General features: G+C 40.4%; 1 protein-coding gene across 6 annotated transcripts in view; it reads left to right on the top strand.

Annotated features, from left to right (window-relative positions):
• The window catches only part of KCNIP4 (potassium voltage-gated channel interacting protein 4), a 287,694-nt gene that overhangs the window by 164,042 nt on the left and 103,496 nt on the right, over positions 1–20,156 (top strand). The window contains exon 1 of one of the 6 annotated variants that reach the window (XM_068149281.1): positions 6,850–7,057. The exons of the other annotated variants lie outside the window; for them this stretch is intronic. Coding sequence (XP_068005382.1) covers positions 6,958–7,057 — 100 coding nt within the window. The 5' untranslated portion in view covers positions 6,850–6,957. Of the gene's footprint in view, positions 1–6,849; positions 7,058–20,156 lie in introns of those variants that run through there. 6 annotated transcript variants of the gene reach the window in all.

Below are 20,156 nucleotides of genomic sequence, written 5' to 3'. Positions count from 1 at the left end.
GAAACTAAGATTCTGCTGTTTGAACCCACACCAGTCCTTGCTTAGGCACATGGATCTGCTTGTATTCAGGGTCATGCATGGTGGAGGTTTACAGGAAAGAAATTAAGAGATGCTGTCAAATTATTTTGAAGAAACTTGTTCTCCAAGTAGGTTAATTGGTCACAGTTGGAAACTGAGTAGATCTGTCAGCTTGCTTTAATTCCTTTATATATGTTGGTTAACTTTCTATCAGCAATCTGGGAAGGAGAAAAAAACACAAAACCAAACAAACAAAACACCAAAAACAAACAAACAAAAAAAAAAACCAACCCCAAAACAACAAAACCCAAGCCCTGAACTTGTCAATCTCTTGTTCTGTCATTTGTCTAAAACTTCTGAGCAAAGCAGAAGCTCACCCTGTGGACTAGAAGCACACCCTAACAGCATGCTGGTGCTTAAGTCGGGCTGTAAGGTTCAGCAGACGCTGGCTTCAGATTTCCCTAGCTTCTTGCTTCTGTTTTGTTTTGTGCTTGGTTGAGGCTTTTTAAGCACAACTATGGAAGATGCTCACTCCAATCTCTCCAGCTGTTTTCTATAGGTGTATAGGCTAAGCTTTCCTGTGACTTTTTAGTGTTGATTGGCATAACAGTCTCTTGTTGGTTCATTAGGAGCTCACTCCAGACAACAAGGGATTAGAAGGAAAAGTCTGGCAAACATCCACATGTTGCATCAGCTGAACCAGAGGAGCAATTCTGTCAGTCTTCTATTTTGAGGCTGTAGCTAAGTCTCCCATCATATTTACAATCAGGTTAACTTAATACAGTGTTTACAGATGAAGCCTGCAGGAATCTTGATGGTTTGCCAAAAATATGTACACAAAAAATCTAGCAAATAGCAGAATATATTTCTAATTACTAATGACCTTTATAATTATTAATGATGTCTCTTCTCCCTTTGATATCTGGATGAAAATTTTACCACTTTGTGCCATAAAATTCTCAAACTCTGTCCATATCTAAGGGTTAAAAAATGTCAGCAGCATTGGCATGCTGTGTATCACAAGAACTTGTTAGCACAGGATAGAGCAGCTATTTCAGAATATTAAGGGGCTGTATTAGATCCAGCTGCATTTACTATGGATAAAGTCTGAGGTATGAATAAGTAAGGCTATCATTAGTGCTTGAGTGGGCTAACAGCACAATATTCTCTAAAAGTCGGTGGTAAGGACGGCAGTAGTATGTCAGGACTAGGCTTGAAGCTGATGGCAAATATTTTGCATATGATGAAGTGGATCCATAAGAAATCTAAAGGGAAAGCTGGGATAGTTGGAATGGTAAGCAAGAGTGATGGTCCTCCTCATGTTTAGATGGAACTTCCTATATTCCAGTTTGTGCTCCTTACCTCTTGTCACTGGCCACCAAGGAAAAAAATTTGGCCCCATCCTCCTGACATACACCCTTGAAGTATTTATAAGCATTGATAAAACCTATCCTCAGTCTTCTCTAGGATAAAAATGCCCCAAGTTCCTCATTCTTTCTTCATACTAGAAATGTTCTAGTCCCCTGATCATCTTTGTAGTCTAAATCAAATGTAATGAAACACCATCCCTCGACGTGGCTATCGCAAAATTCCCAGTGATTTGCATCAGTTCTTCCTTGCTGAAGATACAGAGGAGTTTTGCAAGTGACAGTTAATAACTCTCTGGTAATTTTATGTGACAGGACTTTCTCTGTATTTTCAAAATGATCAATATGTTCTTGGAGTGCAAACACTCAAAAAATCATTAAGTGTCTTGGGAGAAAAAATCCTTGTTAATAAATAGGTACCATAAATAAACCATGAGAACAGTGGAGCTTCATTTGTGAAATTACAACAGCCAAGTAGTTTTCAGCTTCAGTTTCCATAGACAGTTTTAAAATACAGTTGTTGGGCATTTTTAAGGCAATGAGCAATTTTTTCCCCCCTTTCTTTTTAATGAGATTTAAGGCCCTTCAGTTAAAATGAAGTTATTGGAATGGTGTTCTCCCATGTGAAGAGAAAATGCCTGTCTTCTAAGGACTTGTAGTTCATGGTCACAGTTAGTATGATATCTGCATCAGTTTCCAGGAGCATACACTACAGGATGTAGGGAGCCATATTTTCACTGAATGGATAAGCATGAAGTACCATTCCATTTTAAGGGCTCCAGAACATCCCCAGCTTAATCAGAGCATGATTTACAATAATTGACATATTGACAGGTTTGGTGCTGCTTCTGACATGTGTAGCAACCCAGAAGTTCTGAAGAGCAATGTTATGGTATTATTCAGGTCTTCAGGTATGATTTTAAACTGGGACTGGGTCTCAGTTTGCTGGTGAGGATGTTCTACATCAGAGTCCTTGAAAAGCCTGCTTGTGAATGTTGTAGTGCATAGCTTCTCTTTTAATTAGTTCTGTGAAAGCACAGGATTTATACATTTCTGTCTAAGTATACACCAAGTGTGAAGAGTTAGAACTCTGGCTTCATGACTACATCTTGCCCTCCTTCAACTACCAGAGACTATTTGGCTGAGATGCAGCCAGTAAAATTATTGGTGCCTGCTGGCATGGGGTTGAAATGGCTTTTTAGAGAGCAATTATGTAGATCAGCAGTATGGCTTCTTGGGAGGGGCTGGGAAGCAGTCTTCCTCTGACATGATACAGTCATCATTATGTGTGAATTGTGGCAGCCCCTTGAGTTGTGACATGTGGAAAACACTGGACAGATCAGGATGTAAACTTGTGCTGTGAAAAGGCAGAGATAAGGCACTGTGATGTCAGTGCCTTTGTTTATTTATTTATTTTACCAGTGCTTATTCCAGGAGTGATCCTATGGAAGTCAAGCCCCATTGGCTCCATTCCATGATGAAAGTTGTAAGGTGTAGGTCATTACAATTTTTAACATTCAGCATGGCTGAATGCATCACAGCATTTTGTGTCTTTTATTTGAATTCATTAAATATTCACTAAGAAAGGGGTCTACATTAAAGCTAAATGAGAAAAGTTTCTCTCTTGTTTTGCTGGTTTTGCTCAGTGACTTGATGAGAGAGAAGATTTACTAGATTTTATATACTCATACAAAAATACATTAATGTTTTATTTTATTCTTTTAATTTCTTAGTAAATTTGAGGGAGAAAAGAGGAGACTGCAGGGTAATAACAGCTGCTGAGGTGGTAAAGTATTTGCATTTATGATACATCAAGATTTTCTAGCTTATTTTCTCCTTTAGAACAAAAGAGTCTATTCCCTCTTTTAAGATTAAAACCCCCACAACTTTGAAATAGCTACACACAATAAGTATTTGAATAATTTTATTGGAGGTTGGAATATTTATTCAAAGCTGTGCTTATTAAGGATTGGAGAAAACATTAGTTGTCTTAGTAGTAAGTTACCAGGACATACCTCACTTCTAAAGCTTTGCAGGATGATTTTTATCCTCATCATGTGCAGGTTTAGCTTGTTCTCAGTGAAAATCAAGAAATTGCTGATTCTGTTCGAGGTTCTATTCTCAGCCTTTATACTAGACATGGGATTCCATTGGTGCTATTCCATTTCAGCTTTCTCTTGCTGTGCATAGATGTCCTGCCTGCACCTAGCTCCACCACTATCTACACCCCTGCCAGTGATAGCCTTCCCCCAAAGCTGTTAGTGAAGCAATGCAAGTGCGCATTTTCTTTATGCAAAGTCATCAAGATTGGCTAAGATCGCTAATCTGAACTTCTGAAGCAAATCCAACTGCTTTGGACTTATGCAGGCCAGGCTCCCATAAACTATTTCATTAGGTGGTAAGGAATATCAGAGGATGGTAATCATCTTCACAGAAGCCATGATGAAAACCTGAGTGGCTTAGTGGCATCCAGATGAATGTGAATGCATATAAAAAGGCAGTGTGAGGAAGAAATACAACCTGGGACTCCCATCAGTAGACTCAGTCATCACTTTTCAGTCTAAACTGACTGAGTCTTTTTTTAACATTAACAATTCATGATACAGAGCAGTAAGCAATAGCAGTAAGATTAATATTACCAAGGATCTTAGTCACAGCAGTGTAAATGGAGTCACTGCACTGTGCTTTAGAGCTCCACCACAGGATAAGAAGTGACCATTTAGACATGTTCCTAGCTCAAAATACAGCCAGTGATTTCAGTTTAGTGTATTTAGTCTCATGATAAAACCAAGAACCTGAAAAAGGCTTGTATGAGGAAAGAGCATCTCTAACACTTTATGGGCTGAAACTTTCTATCTGCTGTTGTACGTAAGAAAAACACAACTATGTGCTGTTGTGTATGGAACACCTTTATGGTGTGGTAAGGTATGCATGGATATGTTAAGTTTGGCTAAAATTCAGTGACCTAATAAGGGAAACTGCATATTAGGTTACTTATGTAATTCAAAAGAAGGGGAAAGACCAAAAGAGGAGATTTTCATGGCTGAATGACAGCTTATTATTCTTACTGTTCTTTGTAATCCGTACGTAAAACGTGAGCAAAACTAATGCCTTCCTTTCTTCTGTACTTCTCCACTGTGCCTTGGAAGAAGAGTCAGAATTATCTAGAGGTGCAGTTAGACCTCTGGGAAGCCTCTCTTCTTTGACTGTACATGGGGAGGCAGATCCCAGTGTGCATATTTGTCTAGTCACTGCCAGCTGTAGGGTCTAGGTTTGTGGGACAGTGGCATCCACCTTCTTTGCAAAGCCACCACCATCAGCTCTGCTTTCTGGTTTTTTGCTCTTGGTCTGAGTATGTGCAAGTGTCACAAATTATAACTATTTGGTCTTTTAAAAGAAGTGTTTTCATTTTACCATTTTCCAGCAGACCTTTATTAATAAAAGCTCTTGATGAAAATTAATATGGCAGTTGAGGTGACAGTGTTGCACGCACTCAAACACAACTTGTATCAACCTTTTGGGTGAGGGCATAGGGATTGCAGATGTTATGTTGCTGATGATGATAAATTAGCCCATTTTAGTCCTGCACTGAAGGAGAGCTGGACCTGCTGTCCTTAAAGTCATTGGTAAGATGGCTTAGAGGTGAAAGATATTTAGCCTTGTTTGGAGCAAAGATTAAATGAAAGAAGAAGAATGAAAGGAGGAAGTTTGCAGCAAATAAAGGGAAAGATACCCAAGGAGAAGCGGCCGGTGGAAATGAAACAAATGTAATATCTAGGATGGAGCATTAAACCTTAGATTTTCCGACAGAAGCCTTCTAAGCAGCTTCAGGGAGTTCAGTCCTGAGCAACAAAGCACAGAATAGTGATATGTGAACATTACACTGTATGGATTTATCTATCCACTGCAGTAAAAATGGTACCTATATTATCTCTCTTAGCCCCTTTACTCTCACTTCATTCTGCTGCTTTCAGTAATGATAACACCCATCATAATGTAAGTATACCTGAGGGACTTAGAAGTTGCTGCCAGTTCTCTCATGACACAATGATCTTTTTATGCGTTATCCAAGGAAAGAAAGAAAACTGAGCCCTTGGGAGGAATTGATTCCAACTGTGTGGAGGTCTGTACTCTACCAGACAGGATTAAATTAATTGCAGTTGTTCCTCTGCTCATTTTTGCTGCAATAGAGATGCAATTTTTCTAATGTAAATTCCTACTTAGATGCTAAATTATTAAGAGATTTGAAGAGTAAATCCTTACCCATGAGTAGTTTTGTGCACTGCATGTGACAATGCCTGTACTGCAAACTTGTAGATCAGCCACAGTGTAAAGAAACCTGGCCAGTCCTGTGGCTATTAGTAATGGAGTTAACTGCTGACATTTTCGGTGAATAGTACTTAAAAAATCCAAACAAACAAAAACTCAAGTGAAAACCCCTCAAAAAAAAAGGAGTTTGCTCATTCTACTTCCAAATCTACTCAGTTTTCCTATTTTTGTTCTTGACTGAGGGGAATCTTTTCAATGCATACAAATACCTAATAGGTGGAGGACGAGGCTGGACTCTTTTCAGTGGTACTCAGTGGTAGGTCAAGGGCAACAGGTACAGACTAAAACACAGGATGTTTTCACTTGAACTGGAGGAGAAACTTCTTTGTTGTGAGGGAGCTAGAGCCCTGGAACAGGCTGCCCAGAGAGGTTGTGGAGTCTCCTTTTCTGGAGACTTTCAAAACCCTCCTGGACATGATCCTGTACAACCTGATCTAGGCACACCTGCCCTAGCAGAGGGCTTGGACTAGATGATCTCTGCAGGTCCCTTCAAATCCCTAGCAGTGTGTGATTCTGTGTTTTTTCCAAAGAAGCCCACATACATAATAAAAATTAAAGAATTTAAGACGTCTTCCCCCCCGCCCCCCCGCTTAAAAAGGATGGCTAATGCCCTGTCCTGTACAAAACGCTGTGTATTACTCGCCACATGCAACAGCCTGCATCTCACAGTACTGAGGCAGGAAGTAACCGGGAAGTTGGCAACTCGCACCTGTCGCATCCTCTCAGCACCACCTGCCGCGGCTCCCTGCTCTAGGTGCGGCTCCTCTCCGGCCGCGGCTCACCCCGCACCCTGCCCCCGCTACTCGCCCCCTCCCTCCCGTAGCCCTCAGGCCGCCGCTGCCTGGCCCCCGAATGCGCTCCCCGCGTTACCGCGGCAACGAGCTCCACGCACCGACGCTGCCCCTGCCGCCGGCCAGGGGAGCGGCTGCGGCTCCCGCCCAGATGTGCCGCCGGCGCTCCCGGTACGGCGCTTTTCTCGGGGGCATTTCCCGGGAGACCTCGGGGGGCTGCCCGCATGGCTGCCTGGCTGTGCCGGAGCCGGGTGGGGCCAGCGGGCCGGGGCTGAGTCCCCGCCGCTCCCGGGCGCAGCTCGGGCAGCAGGATGGATTTCCTGCCGCTCCCCTCCCGCTCGCCCCCTTCCCTCGCAGGAGCCTTCTGCGCCTAGTTTAATGGCTTGGCTAAGAAAGCCAGGCAGAGGAGCACTTTTCTCAGTGGCGGTGGTCAGACCATGACCTAACTCATCATGAACTTGGAAGGGCTTGAAATGATAGCAGTGTTGATCGTGATTGTGCTTTTTGTTAAAGTGTTGGAACAGTTTGGGCTGATTGAAGCAGGTTTAGAAGGTAAGGGAGCGCTTTTCAGTGGCTTGTCATTTTTCTGTTCTGGTTCTTGCAGCAAGGCAAGGGGAACCTGTGAACTGGGTGTAAGACACTACCCGAGTCACCTCCAGAGCGACCTGCTCATCAGTGCGGTGTGCTGTTTGTGTTCAAGTTGTGGTGATTTTCTTTCACAGGAGAAATAAACTGGTAGCCTGAATACTGCACGTACAAACTTAGACAGAGCTCAACCTCTAAAGCTATGGGTCTCTTTTTCCTGTCTTAAATCTGTGAATTTAAAGTAGTAAGAGATCAAAGCAGATTTCAGGATGTTAACATGCAAGTACAGTTATATTGCCTTAAAATTGTCTTGTTATATATTCAAAGTTGTTTTGTAATCTGGACATGTTAACATTATCTGCACTGGGATCATTATAACATCAAGATATATATTTTATAGTATTTCATAACCTGTTGAATATTTAATTTGCAGTTAACCTTTTAATATGTGCTTGAGAAACAAGAACTACAATACTTAGATTCAAAGGAAGCAACTTGAGCATTCACTGAGGGCAATCAAGTGCAAGTTTTATTGCTTGATGCTTTGTTTATCTTAGCTCACATCCTTCTTGGGAATATTGTTTCTGTATAAAGCAGTGAAAATGAAAAATAAGAAGCTTACTTTATTTTAAATGTGCTTTCTATACATAAAAACTAGTGGAATACTGATTAGTTTTGCCTGGTTTCTTGCCATATAAAGACTTAGTCTAAAAAAACCCCACTAATTGCGGCGTGGTTAATACCATAATGATATTGATTGCATCCCAGGGTTTTCTTAGGTTCCCGACTGAAATTGTCAGTTTCTCAAATATTGAAGAGAGATTGTGTTCTCAGACCATCCTGTTAGCTATCATTTGAGTACAGTGTCTGTATGTATGCCTAGGAAAAGGGGAACTTTGTTGACTGAGAGATTGTGGGTTTATGTGTTAACACATAAGAGTATAAGCAAAACTTGCTCCTATGAAAAGGTCTACAGTAATCCTGTTTATGTAACCCTTTCAGGAAATGCAGGCTTCTCTTCAACTGATTTTAGGTAAGGCAGTTCACTCAGATGTTTCCCTGTTGCTGTCTCTTGTGTTGACTTATTACTGTTGATTACAAAATCAGAAAGCTATGCAGGATCTCAAAAATGTGTTATCAAATGCTTTTAAGGAAAGAATTTAAGTATCCCTCAGAGTGCATTATATTTACTTTTAATGACAGCAAAGAGCTTCCTTTGGTTTGTACAAACTTGTGCCTTTCTTTTTGGTTTGTGTTCAGTCATAAATGACTTGATAGAAGTTATCTCCAACATTAGAGGCTGTAGAGATTAGGGGGGAAAAAAGCCATGTTTCCATTTATGCTGATTGGAGGGTTTGTGTGTCTGATGGACACATCTGGTCAAGTTTCTTGGCAAAATGTGTCACTAGATTGTTGCCTGTGCTTGGTTTTATGGATGAGGAAGGTGATCATGGAAAGATGATTAGAAATATAATGAAGCTGCCTGTAAGTGATTGCAAGATTTCTGTGAGAAGTAAGTTCCTCATGCTGCTGCCTGTTTTGTGTGCCTCACTGGCCAAAAAACCTCGCAGTCTGCATGGGATCTTAAAAGTTTCTTCTTACTAAGTGTAAGAAAGGTTTCTAGCATACCAGCTAGGTGTGACCGCAGGAAGACATACATGTCTCATTCCTCTGTGGTGTTCAACTGCTGTGAATGAGATGAGAGGCATGTTGCAGGGAGATCGAGAAATAGATCTAATCAGTCTATGAAAATGGGGCTTAGCTAAGTTGCAAATATATTCATTTATTTTCTTATAGTCAAGGAGCAGTGAAGGTTTTTCCTATAAACCTAACAATTACAGGTCAGAACTGATTACAACAGATAAAACAAACCAACTGCACATTTTGTCTAGGGGGTTGAAATAAACCTGTCATGATTCTAACAAGCAGCAAGGCTATTTGCTTCCATCCATGAATGGAAAGTGCATGCATCATAAAACTGTGCACATAGGAGGGACGGTTTTCAGCAGAATGTTAAGAAAAAAGTTAATTTTCCATGTGTACTCAGACTATCTGTGTGCTTTTCCAGAGAGCAGGGGAGAAGTTGATCACAGGTTTCTGAAGATGTTGCCTGTAACGGGGACATTTGCTAATAGGTTATACCCTCTCTCCTTTGCTTTTTCTCAAAGGTTAATGTATCCCAGTGAAACCTTTTGTGTGTGTGTGTGTGTGTTTCATACAAAGGAAGAGTTTATGGCATATGAAACATCCTGTGTCTGTCTGGAAATCGTCCATAGAGCCAGCAATAATCTGTAACATAGTGCATGTACTGCAGGATTCTAAATCTCCACTCTCTAAATCATAGTGAAGCTTTGGTAGAGATCTAGTGTTCAGGATTAGTCCTTATCATGGTGACAAAAGCTTGAGGCTAAGTTACCTTCCTTCCTTAGCTGGGCTGTCATGATTCTGAACTTTGTGAACTACTTCCACATTAATTCAGAAGAATCAGGCACAATGCATGTAAATCAACAGCAAAACCCCTTCTGCCTCTTTTCAGTGTAGGTGTTAATAATATTCTGCTTTCTTCAGACTCTTCAATACAAATCATTTGTATAATGATATTATGCAGTTATTTTCCAAGTCAAAACACGTATATACTTATTTTCTGGTGTAACAGTATGCTTCCTGTGGTTTTGCCCAGTTGCCTTCAACTGCTGAGTGATTCTGTTGTTGTTTTAGAAGGAGCATTTTCAAATAGATGTTTTTAATATTGTATGACAGCTCTTAAAGTGATAAGTAGCAGAACAGATTTATACACTTCTGTAGGCTGTGGGCTGCAGAGGCTTTATCTCTAGGTTAAATATTGTTTTATGATGTATTGTACTCCCATAGATCACAGTATGCTCGCTGTGGTTTTTCCTGGTTGCCTTTAACTGCTGAGTGGTTTTGCTGTTGTTACAAAAGTATTTTCAAATAGATGTTTCTATTATTGTGTGACAGCTCTTAAAGTGATAAGCAGCAGAATAGATTTGTGCACTCTCATGAGCTGTGGACTAGATAGACTTTAGCTTAAATCTTTAACTCTTTGTGAAGTAGGTTGTATGCCTCTTCATAAACTTCACTGTATTTGTTTTATTATTATTTTTATGTTAGCTGCAAGGAGTAATATATTGATACCTAACCAGGAAGTTTTTCACCTAGATACACCTGGATATAAATTTAAAGTTAATTGTATTTGTCTGTGTATAGCAACTTTCCCAAAAGTCACTCACAATTAAAGCGAGGTAGTCCTGAGCAAATTGAATATATGGTATGTTAGCATCTTAAGGTTGTGCCATATTCAAGATATCAGTTTCTATGATTTCAGTATAGTTCTGTTACTTTTCTGAAGGAACTGTGGTCTTTGTATACAAGGGTCATGTGAACTTGATGAAGATGGGGGAGAGGTTTTCTACACCAATATCTTCCTCACATGTTAGTTATTTTGGGTGAGTTGCTGGAGACAGAGTGGCTGAAGCATCATGAGATCAGCACTTTCCTAAGTTGAAACATTTTGGGCCAAATGTTTCCCGGGAAACCTGACTGATTTTCAAAAGCTACAGCACTTCCTAATTACATACAAAGCAAAGAGACCTCTTCTCATCAATGTGAGTATTGAGACCTATACTGTTAAGGATTTAAGAGTAGAAATGTGAAGGATATGAATGATCAAAAACTTTTCCATGGGAGTACCCTGTTTGTTAGGAAATACTCATATGGCTGCTAGAACCTCTCACAGGGAAACAAAAAGCTGTGGAAGTAATCATATATTGCTGTCAAATGTGGATCCCATGTTTCTGTATTTCTTATATCCATCTTCTCTCCTTGTTTAGGAGCACCACGAGTGGCAGTAGCAGAACTTTACAGCTCAAATGGTAACAATTGAGTGAAATGACTGAAACACTTGATTCCTCTAAAATGTCAAAGCAACTTCTAATCTCATTTTAATAGTCCTGGCTATTGACAACTCCCCATTCATCGGCTGGAAAACAGAGCAGAACCACAGACATGTAGGGAGTTGCTTTGATATTTACAGCTCTTTTGGACAAGGACTAGATGCGACTGGAAATGCTATGAAAGTTACTCGTGGTTGCTCTGAAATTAGCAGCCACTGAAGCTGTTTGTCATCCAGGCTAGGATCTGCTGGGAATGTCAACATTTCCTTAGTGATGTCCCCCATGACAGTGGTCCTGGATGGAAATGGAGGAATATTAATTTCAGAGGATTCATAATGACTGGTACCTCATACTAGAAATAGCTTATAATAAACATGGAGGCTTTCCTGCCATTTTCCTTCAGATCAGTCTTGATGTCAGAGAGAGTTATGCACAGAATTATGAAATATGAAAGTAATCATGGGCCAATATGTGAAATGATTAGCCAGAGCTGACAGTGTGCAAAAGATAAAGAGATGATAGAAATTTTAATACTAGCAATTTCAGGCATTCCTTTAAAGTGATTTGTTCAATTAAGTCTTCATATATAACAAGATAAATTGAATCAAACCAGCTGTTGAAACAACTGCTCATACATGGGCAAGTGAGCAGTAGATGTAAGTCTTTAATATAGAACTCCAGAGAAGCTTCCCCAATAAAGCATTTCTGCTCAGACAGCCCTGGCAAGTCCTTTGTAGGCAGTGGCAGGTATTGTAGGTGACTTGGAGCTGTGCACACCTGAGCACCTGACCGAGCCACGCATCCTGCATCAGTGGTCAGCAGGCCACTGCTTGGCTGAAGGAACAAGAGGAAAACTCTTCCCCCTCTGTTTTTTTTCCATGCTGCTCACAAGGGCTGTATTCCATTTTAGTGAAAATCTATAAATGCCCTCTACTTGTATTTGTTGACTTCTCTCTTTCACTGTCTGTGAAGCTGTAGGTGTGGGTGGTATAAATCAAAATGTGCCCAGTTTCTACAGAGTTTTGAGAACATTAATTGCTTTTCAGGACTTAGGGCTGAAGGAGCGAAACTATAAATTTGCATCCAAAAATGAGCCAAACCCAATAAAACTTAAATTGATCTCATGGATTTTTTTCAAGCTAGATATTTACAGCTAATTAGTTTCATGGCCTACTGAGTAGAAGAGCAAACATTTTCTACAAGCACAGTTCTGACAGTGATTAGGGGGAAAATGGCATACTGGATTTGGCAGGCAGGAGAGTGTAACCTGAGCAGTGAAATCAGGTGTACCTGTTGAGGAATATATTAGTGTGAAAATCAAAATGCTTTACAACAGCAAATAGAACTATTTCCTGATGTATGGAAATATAGCAGGGAAACTAAACCAGAGAGTAGTAAATTTCCCAAGGTGATACACAGAGTAAAAAGGAGTTGTCACATCATATGCTCTAAAGCCCTGTATGCCACAGGGCAAAAACTTTAATCCACTGGCTTTCTAAATGAACCCCATAGCATGTTTTGGCTAAACCATGAAATGTGTTTGATGAAAGGAAAGACCAAGTGAGGACAAGTCATCTTTTTACTTGGAATATATCTGTTAAGGTCAGTGATATTCTCACACAGTGAGAGTTTCAGCCTTTCTAAAGTTAGATGAGGTGAGTGCAAAACCTTGACATGTTCTAAAGAGGACAAGGGAAGGAGTAATCATTTCACAATGTCTTTGGTTTTGCTATTGTTGAAAAGCAGTCTCTGATTCTATTTTCCCCCTCCTACCTTCACCTATTGAGTAATGATTTTGTTTGTTTTCCTTTGCATCACTTCTAGATTCACTCTGTCTTAAGCAGGCAGTATGTATTTTCTGTCTGTTAGCTCTGTGTCAGTCATTTGATGTATGTCTCAGAAATCAGGCAGATCAGCTGCACTTGCTATAGTCTCTCTCTGGTGTTGTCATTGTTAATGTTCTTCCTCTTGTTCCCAAGGCACTTTTAGAAATAACCAAACGAAATGCAAACTCTAGAAGTTTGAATATTCAGTAATAGGTTTTTCTCCTTTGCCTTTAACCTGCTCTTGAAGTTTTCTGTACATCATAATTTATTGAGGTTGTTATTTCCCTTTTACCTACGTGTTCACTAGTTCTCTCTCATATATATCTAATACAGCTTCCATACCACAGAAGGAAAATGAATTTTTAACCCAAGCTGCTCTCTCTACTGCAGGATTGCAGCATTTTGGCTATCTGGATGCACCTTCCTATAGAATTACCAATCTGTAGTATATTTATCCTGTGTGATTTTTCCCATCAGTTGCCTCAGCTTCAGCAATTTGAGTTTTTTGACACACCAAGGGTACACAGATTTAGATCTCTTAGATACACTCACTCAATTCAGACAACATTCAATTTAGTCTCGTACAGTGCAAAGAGATGCTCAGCTTTGGCCTTGTCTTTCTGCTTTAAGGGATATTTAACATGTAACTCAAATATTTAATTCAATGTCTCCTACTGGGAAATGGTAGCTCCCAATCCAGGATTTATTTTATTTTCTCTGTGCTTTCAAGCTGCTGTCTCCCTAACATGCCAGAGGACATATATCATTGCATTCTGTAGTTTGATAGGATCCCTGTGATAACCTTCATTAGGCTTTGGTATGTCCTTGCATTGTCATGACTATGAGCTTTGCATTATGATTAACTCAGTCTGCTAATTGCTTTGGCTAATCTCTGACCAACATGCTATCTTCTGCACTCCACTGTAAGATTCTGTGATTCAATTCAGGTATGTTCAATTCAGGTATCCACCCATGTGGATCACCATCAGAATAATCCCATTCAGTGTACCTTCTTTCCAGTTATTTTGCTTTCTTGTGTTCTCACCCATAGAGTTGAATTTTCCTGGGTTTGATTCAGTTGCCTGATGAGGTGAGTTAAATGTGCTAAATCATTTTAATCCTATGTGTTCTTGTGTCAGAGGTGGTCTTGGTAACCAGCTAAATGGTTGCTTGGATCTAGTTGAAGCTGATTACTGTCTCAGCCTGTTTCTTGGAAGGGAGATGTAATTGGAGAGTAATTCATGACCTTGAGCACTGGCATTGCCAGGGAGGTACAAGGTGAAAAACACCCCCACTCATCAGACAGCTTGTCAGAATAAGGTCTTTTCTCCAGTAGTCACTTAAGGAATAATTACCTCTCACTGAGTCAACTGCAGGTTCAGCCTGACCTGGTTTGGACTCCGAGATATTTTTTTGCCAGTGAACATATCTGCAAGTGGCAAGATTCAACAGGTGGTCAATCAATCTGGTTTGCTACTGAGTTTTATAGTACAATGATCTTAAGGACAGATAATTCTTATTGAATCCTTGTGCTCATGGAAGAAACATACTTCTCTTCTAGTCCTGTGACATCTTGCTTTAAGAGCAAGGGAAGGGTGTGCAATAGTGCCACAGGTATAGAAGTTTAGGCTTTGGTATTTGTTTGTTCATGCCATGAACCATTGGGAGTTAAATCCTTGTTATACCCACAAACTTCTTCAGCATTTATAGAAACTGGAATTTTCCTCACTGAAGAAAAGCAGTGAGAGTGCTCCCCTAATTGAAAAAGGCCTTCATAAAGCTTGTGCCAGCTGATACCACTTAACATTGGTAATGCAAAGATCATTTGGTCCTGCCTTCTACTCTCGCCCCCTTCACATTAACACTCAAAAAATCAAACCTCTCTCTGGTAAGGTGGGTTTTTACCCCCCCCACTCTCATGGCATCTTGAGCACCCCTAATGACTTGAGAGCTGCTCTGCATCCACTGCTAATTTTCATTTGAGTTTCGGAAAGAAAATGCAGTTGTGGTTGCCTTGAGGAATCAAGTCCTCTGAATTTCACTTTTGCTGCATCTGTACAGACACTGGCTGGTGTCGAGGGCAGAAAAGGGATGTGTGGATAGCATCCAACAAACCAACCCACTGGCTCTGTTTGGTTTTGTTTGCTTGTCTGTGGGGTTCTGTTGTTGTTTTGGTTTGGTTTTCTGTTAAAGGTCTGTTTCTTTGGGAAATTGAAGCACCTGCAAATTAGAAAGATTGGATGCTCTCACCTTTTGGCAACTGCTTTCATGTCTCTGTACAGAAGCATAGAAATAATGTCACACTCCAGGAAAGAGAACATCTATGCCTTTGCATGTAAGTCTCCTTCTCTGGAGACTTTCAAACCCACCTGGATGCATTCCTGTGCAGACTATCCCAAGTGATCCTGCTTTGGCAGGGGGGTTTGACCCAATGATCTCTGGAGGACCCTTGCAACCTCTAATGCACTGTGATGTGATTATTGTTTCTTCTTCACCACTTGCCCTAGCTCTCTACAGGGATGTTTCTACAAGCAGGAAGTAGTTAATATTCCAGTTCTGGGACACAAATCTTCTCTCACTTCAGGAGGGAAGACATTTACAGCAGACACTTTTAGGTGCCAAACAGGATCTACCTTGGGCCTAAAGAGGAGAAATATTTTCTTTTAAAATTTGAGCCAGAGGTGAAGGTACTGGCAGAGACAAATCCATTGCTTGAGGAAATAACTGAGTTTGTTATGAGTTCTTTTCTCATATTCAATAAAGATTAGGAAGCATCCTAAGGCTATGATGTGCCTTATCATTTGAGTTTTCTGCATCTCCCAGCACCTTCACCAGTGTCCAAGTAGTATGAGTCAGGTGGAAACAGCTGATACTTCGCTGGCAAAGGCTGAAAAGAGCTCAAAGTAATGGGACATCTCTACACTATTATTAGTACACTATTGCTAGTAAAATTGCTTCATTATTGGTAGTAGTAAGATTGCTTCATGAACTTTTCTACAGCTGGATCCTATCTGTCCTGGGACAAATTTCAAATGCTGAAAGATCCTAAAACATCCAGTGGTATCCCAGCTGCAGTGGTTTAACTAGCTCTGTGGGTGTGGCTCCTGTAAGAAGCTTGGAGAAGCTCCCCCACCTGCAAATGGGACCCAAATTGGCCAAGGCTAAGCCAATCAGCACATCTGTAGTAAGATGTTTGAGAGAACAGAAGCCTCTTGAGCTAGGTTTCTTTGGGTTTGAATATTTTGTTTGGAGAGTGGAAGAGGAGACAGACAGCCATGCAGAGTCCAGGGTCAGTGAGGAAGGAGTGTCTGAGACACAGAGGAGCAGTGGAATCTCACCTGCAGCCCATGGAGGACCCTGAGCTGAAGCAGGGGTGTCTGAAGAAGGCGCCCAAGCTGGAACAGTCTGTAGCTGGGAGGACTGCCCACAGCAGGGACCTGTGCTGGCAGAATTAGTTCATGGAGGGATACCACATTGCCACAGCAGAGCTGTGAGGAGTCTCACACACTTCAGCACAGTGATTTTCAAGCACAGTGATTCAGTCAAGTATCTTCTGCACAGCAGGGACATTAAGCAAAAGTGCATATCCAGGTAAGCCATATTGTTTTCTTATCTTCTGGTCAGTAGTCTTGATTGTAGCTTTAACCATCAAAAGGCTAGCTGTTGAACCTGTTTAAAAGATTTTCACACAGAACAGAAGATTATGTTGGAATCTGCTATAATAGTGATAAGGAAGAACCACAAGATCTGATCCTAGTGCACTCCAGGCAGCTTCAGAGATTCCTGATGCTCTTTAGAAACCATCTGGTCTTGCAGCCATGCTTTCACCAAACGCTGTGGACTTGAAGATGTTGCTGTTTACTGAGTAGCTCTTGGCAAGGCTATTACACAGTTTCCTTAAGGAATTCACACCCTACCTGCTCCTAGATTGCACAGTCTAGTGAATGTGGTGGAACAATGATAGCAGTAACCCTGTAGTGAGTTTGTGTCCTGACAATCACTTCAAAGAGAAGGGAAGGTTATTTAGCAGCAATTGGAAGGTAGAAATAAGCAAGTAAAACATTTTGTTTTTTTCCTCAGACATCTGAAGGTATAATTGAGGTTCAGGTAGAAATCTTCCAAAGTGTAACAAGCAGATGGATTTAGGAAGACAGCTTGCTAAATCACTGTCCAGTATTAATCCATTAGCCTATGGCTGTCTGCTTGATGTGGCAAAGTATATAGGTAATGACATCCATAATGCATTTGGGAATGCTTTTATCTACATCCAAAATAGTTGTATTTGGTATAGAGGCTTTGTGCACTTACTGCTTAGGGTAACTAAGTAACTTAGAGTTGGAAGATGCCTTTGCAAAATCCACTCTCCACTGAGCCTCTCTTTTTTGGGCTTATCTACTGCAATTTCCAGTTGTTTTGTTTAAATTTATGGATATTGATGGTTTTCATATGCTTTCCTATGAGATCCTAGTTCTGTGTTTGCTGTAGTCTGAATGTTGTAGCTTTTCTTGGTTAATTCACCTTAAGTTTACCCATAGTGTTTGTTTTGTGGCCTTTTGGCAATAATCTCAAATGATTTGGTAAGAATTGCTTAATGACAGGAATTTAGCCCACAGTTGATAATCTGGGAGCAAACATGAGTAGAATGCAAGCTGCCAATGAAGTGCATATGCTGAGCAGGTTTCTTTCCCACTGACTGTTTATGAGAAGTGATTGGACTAAACATAACTTTCATGCTACCCTAAGCAAGGATTAGGAAGGTTAGACTTCAAACTCAGTTGTGCTTTCAATGAACACCATGACATGAGGTCTTTGCTTTCCACTTCTCACAAATGCCCTTCACTGTCAGTCAACAGTGCTCCAATACCACATTCAAATGGTTGCAAGTATCTTTTACTCCCAGTTCTGCTTTGGACCTTCTTGTTATTTTGCAACAGTATTTTACAACAGCAGCAGAAGTGTTTGGTTTTTTTCCAGTATTTATTATTTGTGATTAATTTTTGCTGGAGCAGCTCAGAACTATTCTCCAAAGCCCCCACTCTTCTAGTGTCAATATTTGCAGTTCTGGTAGGGGCTTTTTGGAGTCCTTAGTAGATTACCTGGGACACTGGGACTGAAACATCTGCAGGAGTCAGTGGTTTTGGATAGGAAGCGTTTTCTGTTGACAGGAGTAAATAATGGCAGGTTTGTTCCCTAAGGAATCTGTATCAGAAAATTCTGATGTGATCTCCCAACAGTTTTTAACTTCCTGCCCTGCAGCAGGGTCTGGTGCATGTAACAGGCACACCTATGCAGAAGTAATTGCTCAGTGTTTGCGAGAGAAAAGAGAATTTTTTCCTGGTATGCCTCGCAAGTGATGTATAATGCATGACAAAGGAATTGCTTTATAAAGGAATCTCTTCCACATTAGAGTCTAACATGTAATTACCCATTACAGAAATTGAAATGCAATTGCAGGTCCTCCTCTGTTACCCAACAATCACATTTGGGTTTTAATTGCTAATTTTCTTCTGTCTTCTCTTGGTAAACCGTTATATTTCTTTTTCATCTCATCATCATCCCATTTTTTTTTTGTTGTTTTCTACTTTAAAGCACTTCTAATTTTTTGAGCAGTTGAGTGTAACTGATAAGTCTGTGGTTTTCTCTTTTATACAATTTCATGAAGATGCAGCAAGCTTGTGCAGGTTGTAATCTGTCTCTTATTTCTGTGGTCATTTTCACTCCAAGAAGACATCTCTGGCTTCCTGGCACATTTCTTCAGTTGCATGTATCATGCAGATGAGACCTTTTCAAAAGTGATTCCTAAAGTGCAGCACAATTTGGGTTCTAAATAATAGATTAGTATCTTCAGATAAAATCTGTGTTTTGGCCTTATTGTATGCAATTAAATCAAGCACAGTGAGTTTTCTTTTTTTCTGAAGTGTTTATATTCTAGGCTGCAGGAGAAGTTGCTGTGTTGCTTTGCAGCTGTGACAGCATCATTCTGGTACTGGAAATTCCTTCTGTATTTGTTCTTATCAATGTGGAAGTACTTTGCATATTTTGAGAAGATAGGATGGAGAGAGGAAAGGAAGTAACTGGGAGGCAGAAGAGTAGACATTTCCCTGTCTTGAATTTTCTGTGACTAAAAGTGTGTTTTATAAACTAAAAAGCAGTCAGGGGAAAATCCTTTGGTAAATTTCATAGAATGGCTTAGGCTGGGAGGGACCTTGGATCTCATCTACTTCAATCTCCCTGCCTCCCAATCTCCTCCTCTTAGGGATGCCTCTCAACTAGACTGAGCTACTCAAGGCCTCTTCCAACTTGGCCTTGAACATCCCCAGGGAGGAGGCAGCCACAGCTTCCCTGTGCAACCTATTCCAGAGTCTCACCACCCTTGTACTGAAGAACTTCTTCCTAAAATCCCATCTAAACCTACTCTCCCTCAGCTTCAAACCATTTGCCCTTGTCCTGTCCCTAGACACCCTTATGAAAAGTCCCTCTCCAGCCTTCCTGTAGGACCCCTTCAAGTATTGGAAGGCAGCTCTAAGGTTCCCCTGGAGTCTTCTCTAGGCTGAACCACCCCAGCTCCTTCTGCCTATTCTCGTAGCAGAGATGTTCCAGTCCTTGGATCATCTTTGTGGCTCTCCTCTGGACCTGCTCCAACAGCTCTGTGTCTGATATTCTGTATATCGTGTGATTGGGGTTTTTTTAATTATTATTATTAATATTTTCCCCCACTGTGGTTTAATAGTTACTCCAGGTTAAAAAAAAGAAAAAAAAAAGGACTATAAGCATTTTCAGATGTAATCTGAATGGAGAAAAGCATTTCATTCAACGTGAGACCATGACATACTGGCATGGCAAATTGCATACTAAGGAAAGTCATGAGTGTTTGTACCTCTGCTGTCAAAACAGAAGAAAGCTTTATCAATATTCAATGAGGAGAAAAAGGATGTTCCTAATATTGTAGATAATTGAACAGTTATCTGGTAGGAGATACATATTCCTGGGTGTTAAAGCTGTTCAACACAATACTTGTCAAATTAAGATCTTCCATACACCATTGAGTTCTAATATATTTATGTCTTTACTACCACAGCGTCTTGATTTGCTACATGAAATATATTTCATTAAAAGAGAGACTAAAGCATGATTACAGTTTATGTCAGTTTGACATTTTGTGATTTATTACAGAAATAATGCAGGTTATTATTTTGGAGCTATAGTCTGAAGCAGAAACTATACAAAAGTCCTAGGGGCTGTTGAGTCATGTAGAGAAAAACCTGTATCTTTAATTGCTGTTATGTAGTTCTCTGTGGGTCTTCTTTATGTGGGATATTGAATATA

This window comes from Melanerpes formicivorus, unplaced genomic scaffold, assembly GCF_026170545.1.
Source record: "Melanerpes formicivorus ecotype bairdi unplaced genomic scaffold, bMelFor1.0.p_v2 SCAF_18, whole genome shotgun sequence".
In the NCBI taxonomy this organism is placed as follows: domain Eukaryota; kingdom Metazoa; phylum Chordata; class Aves; order Piciformes; family Picidae; genus Melanerpes; species Melanerpes formicivorus.
Note: the sequence above shows the minus strand (reverse complement) of the source record. Positions and strands in the feature narration are given on the sequence as shown.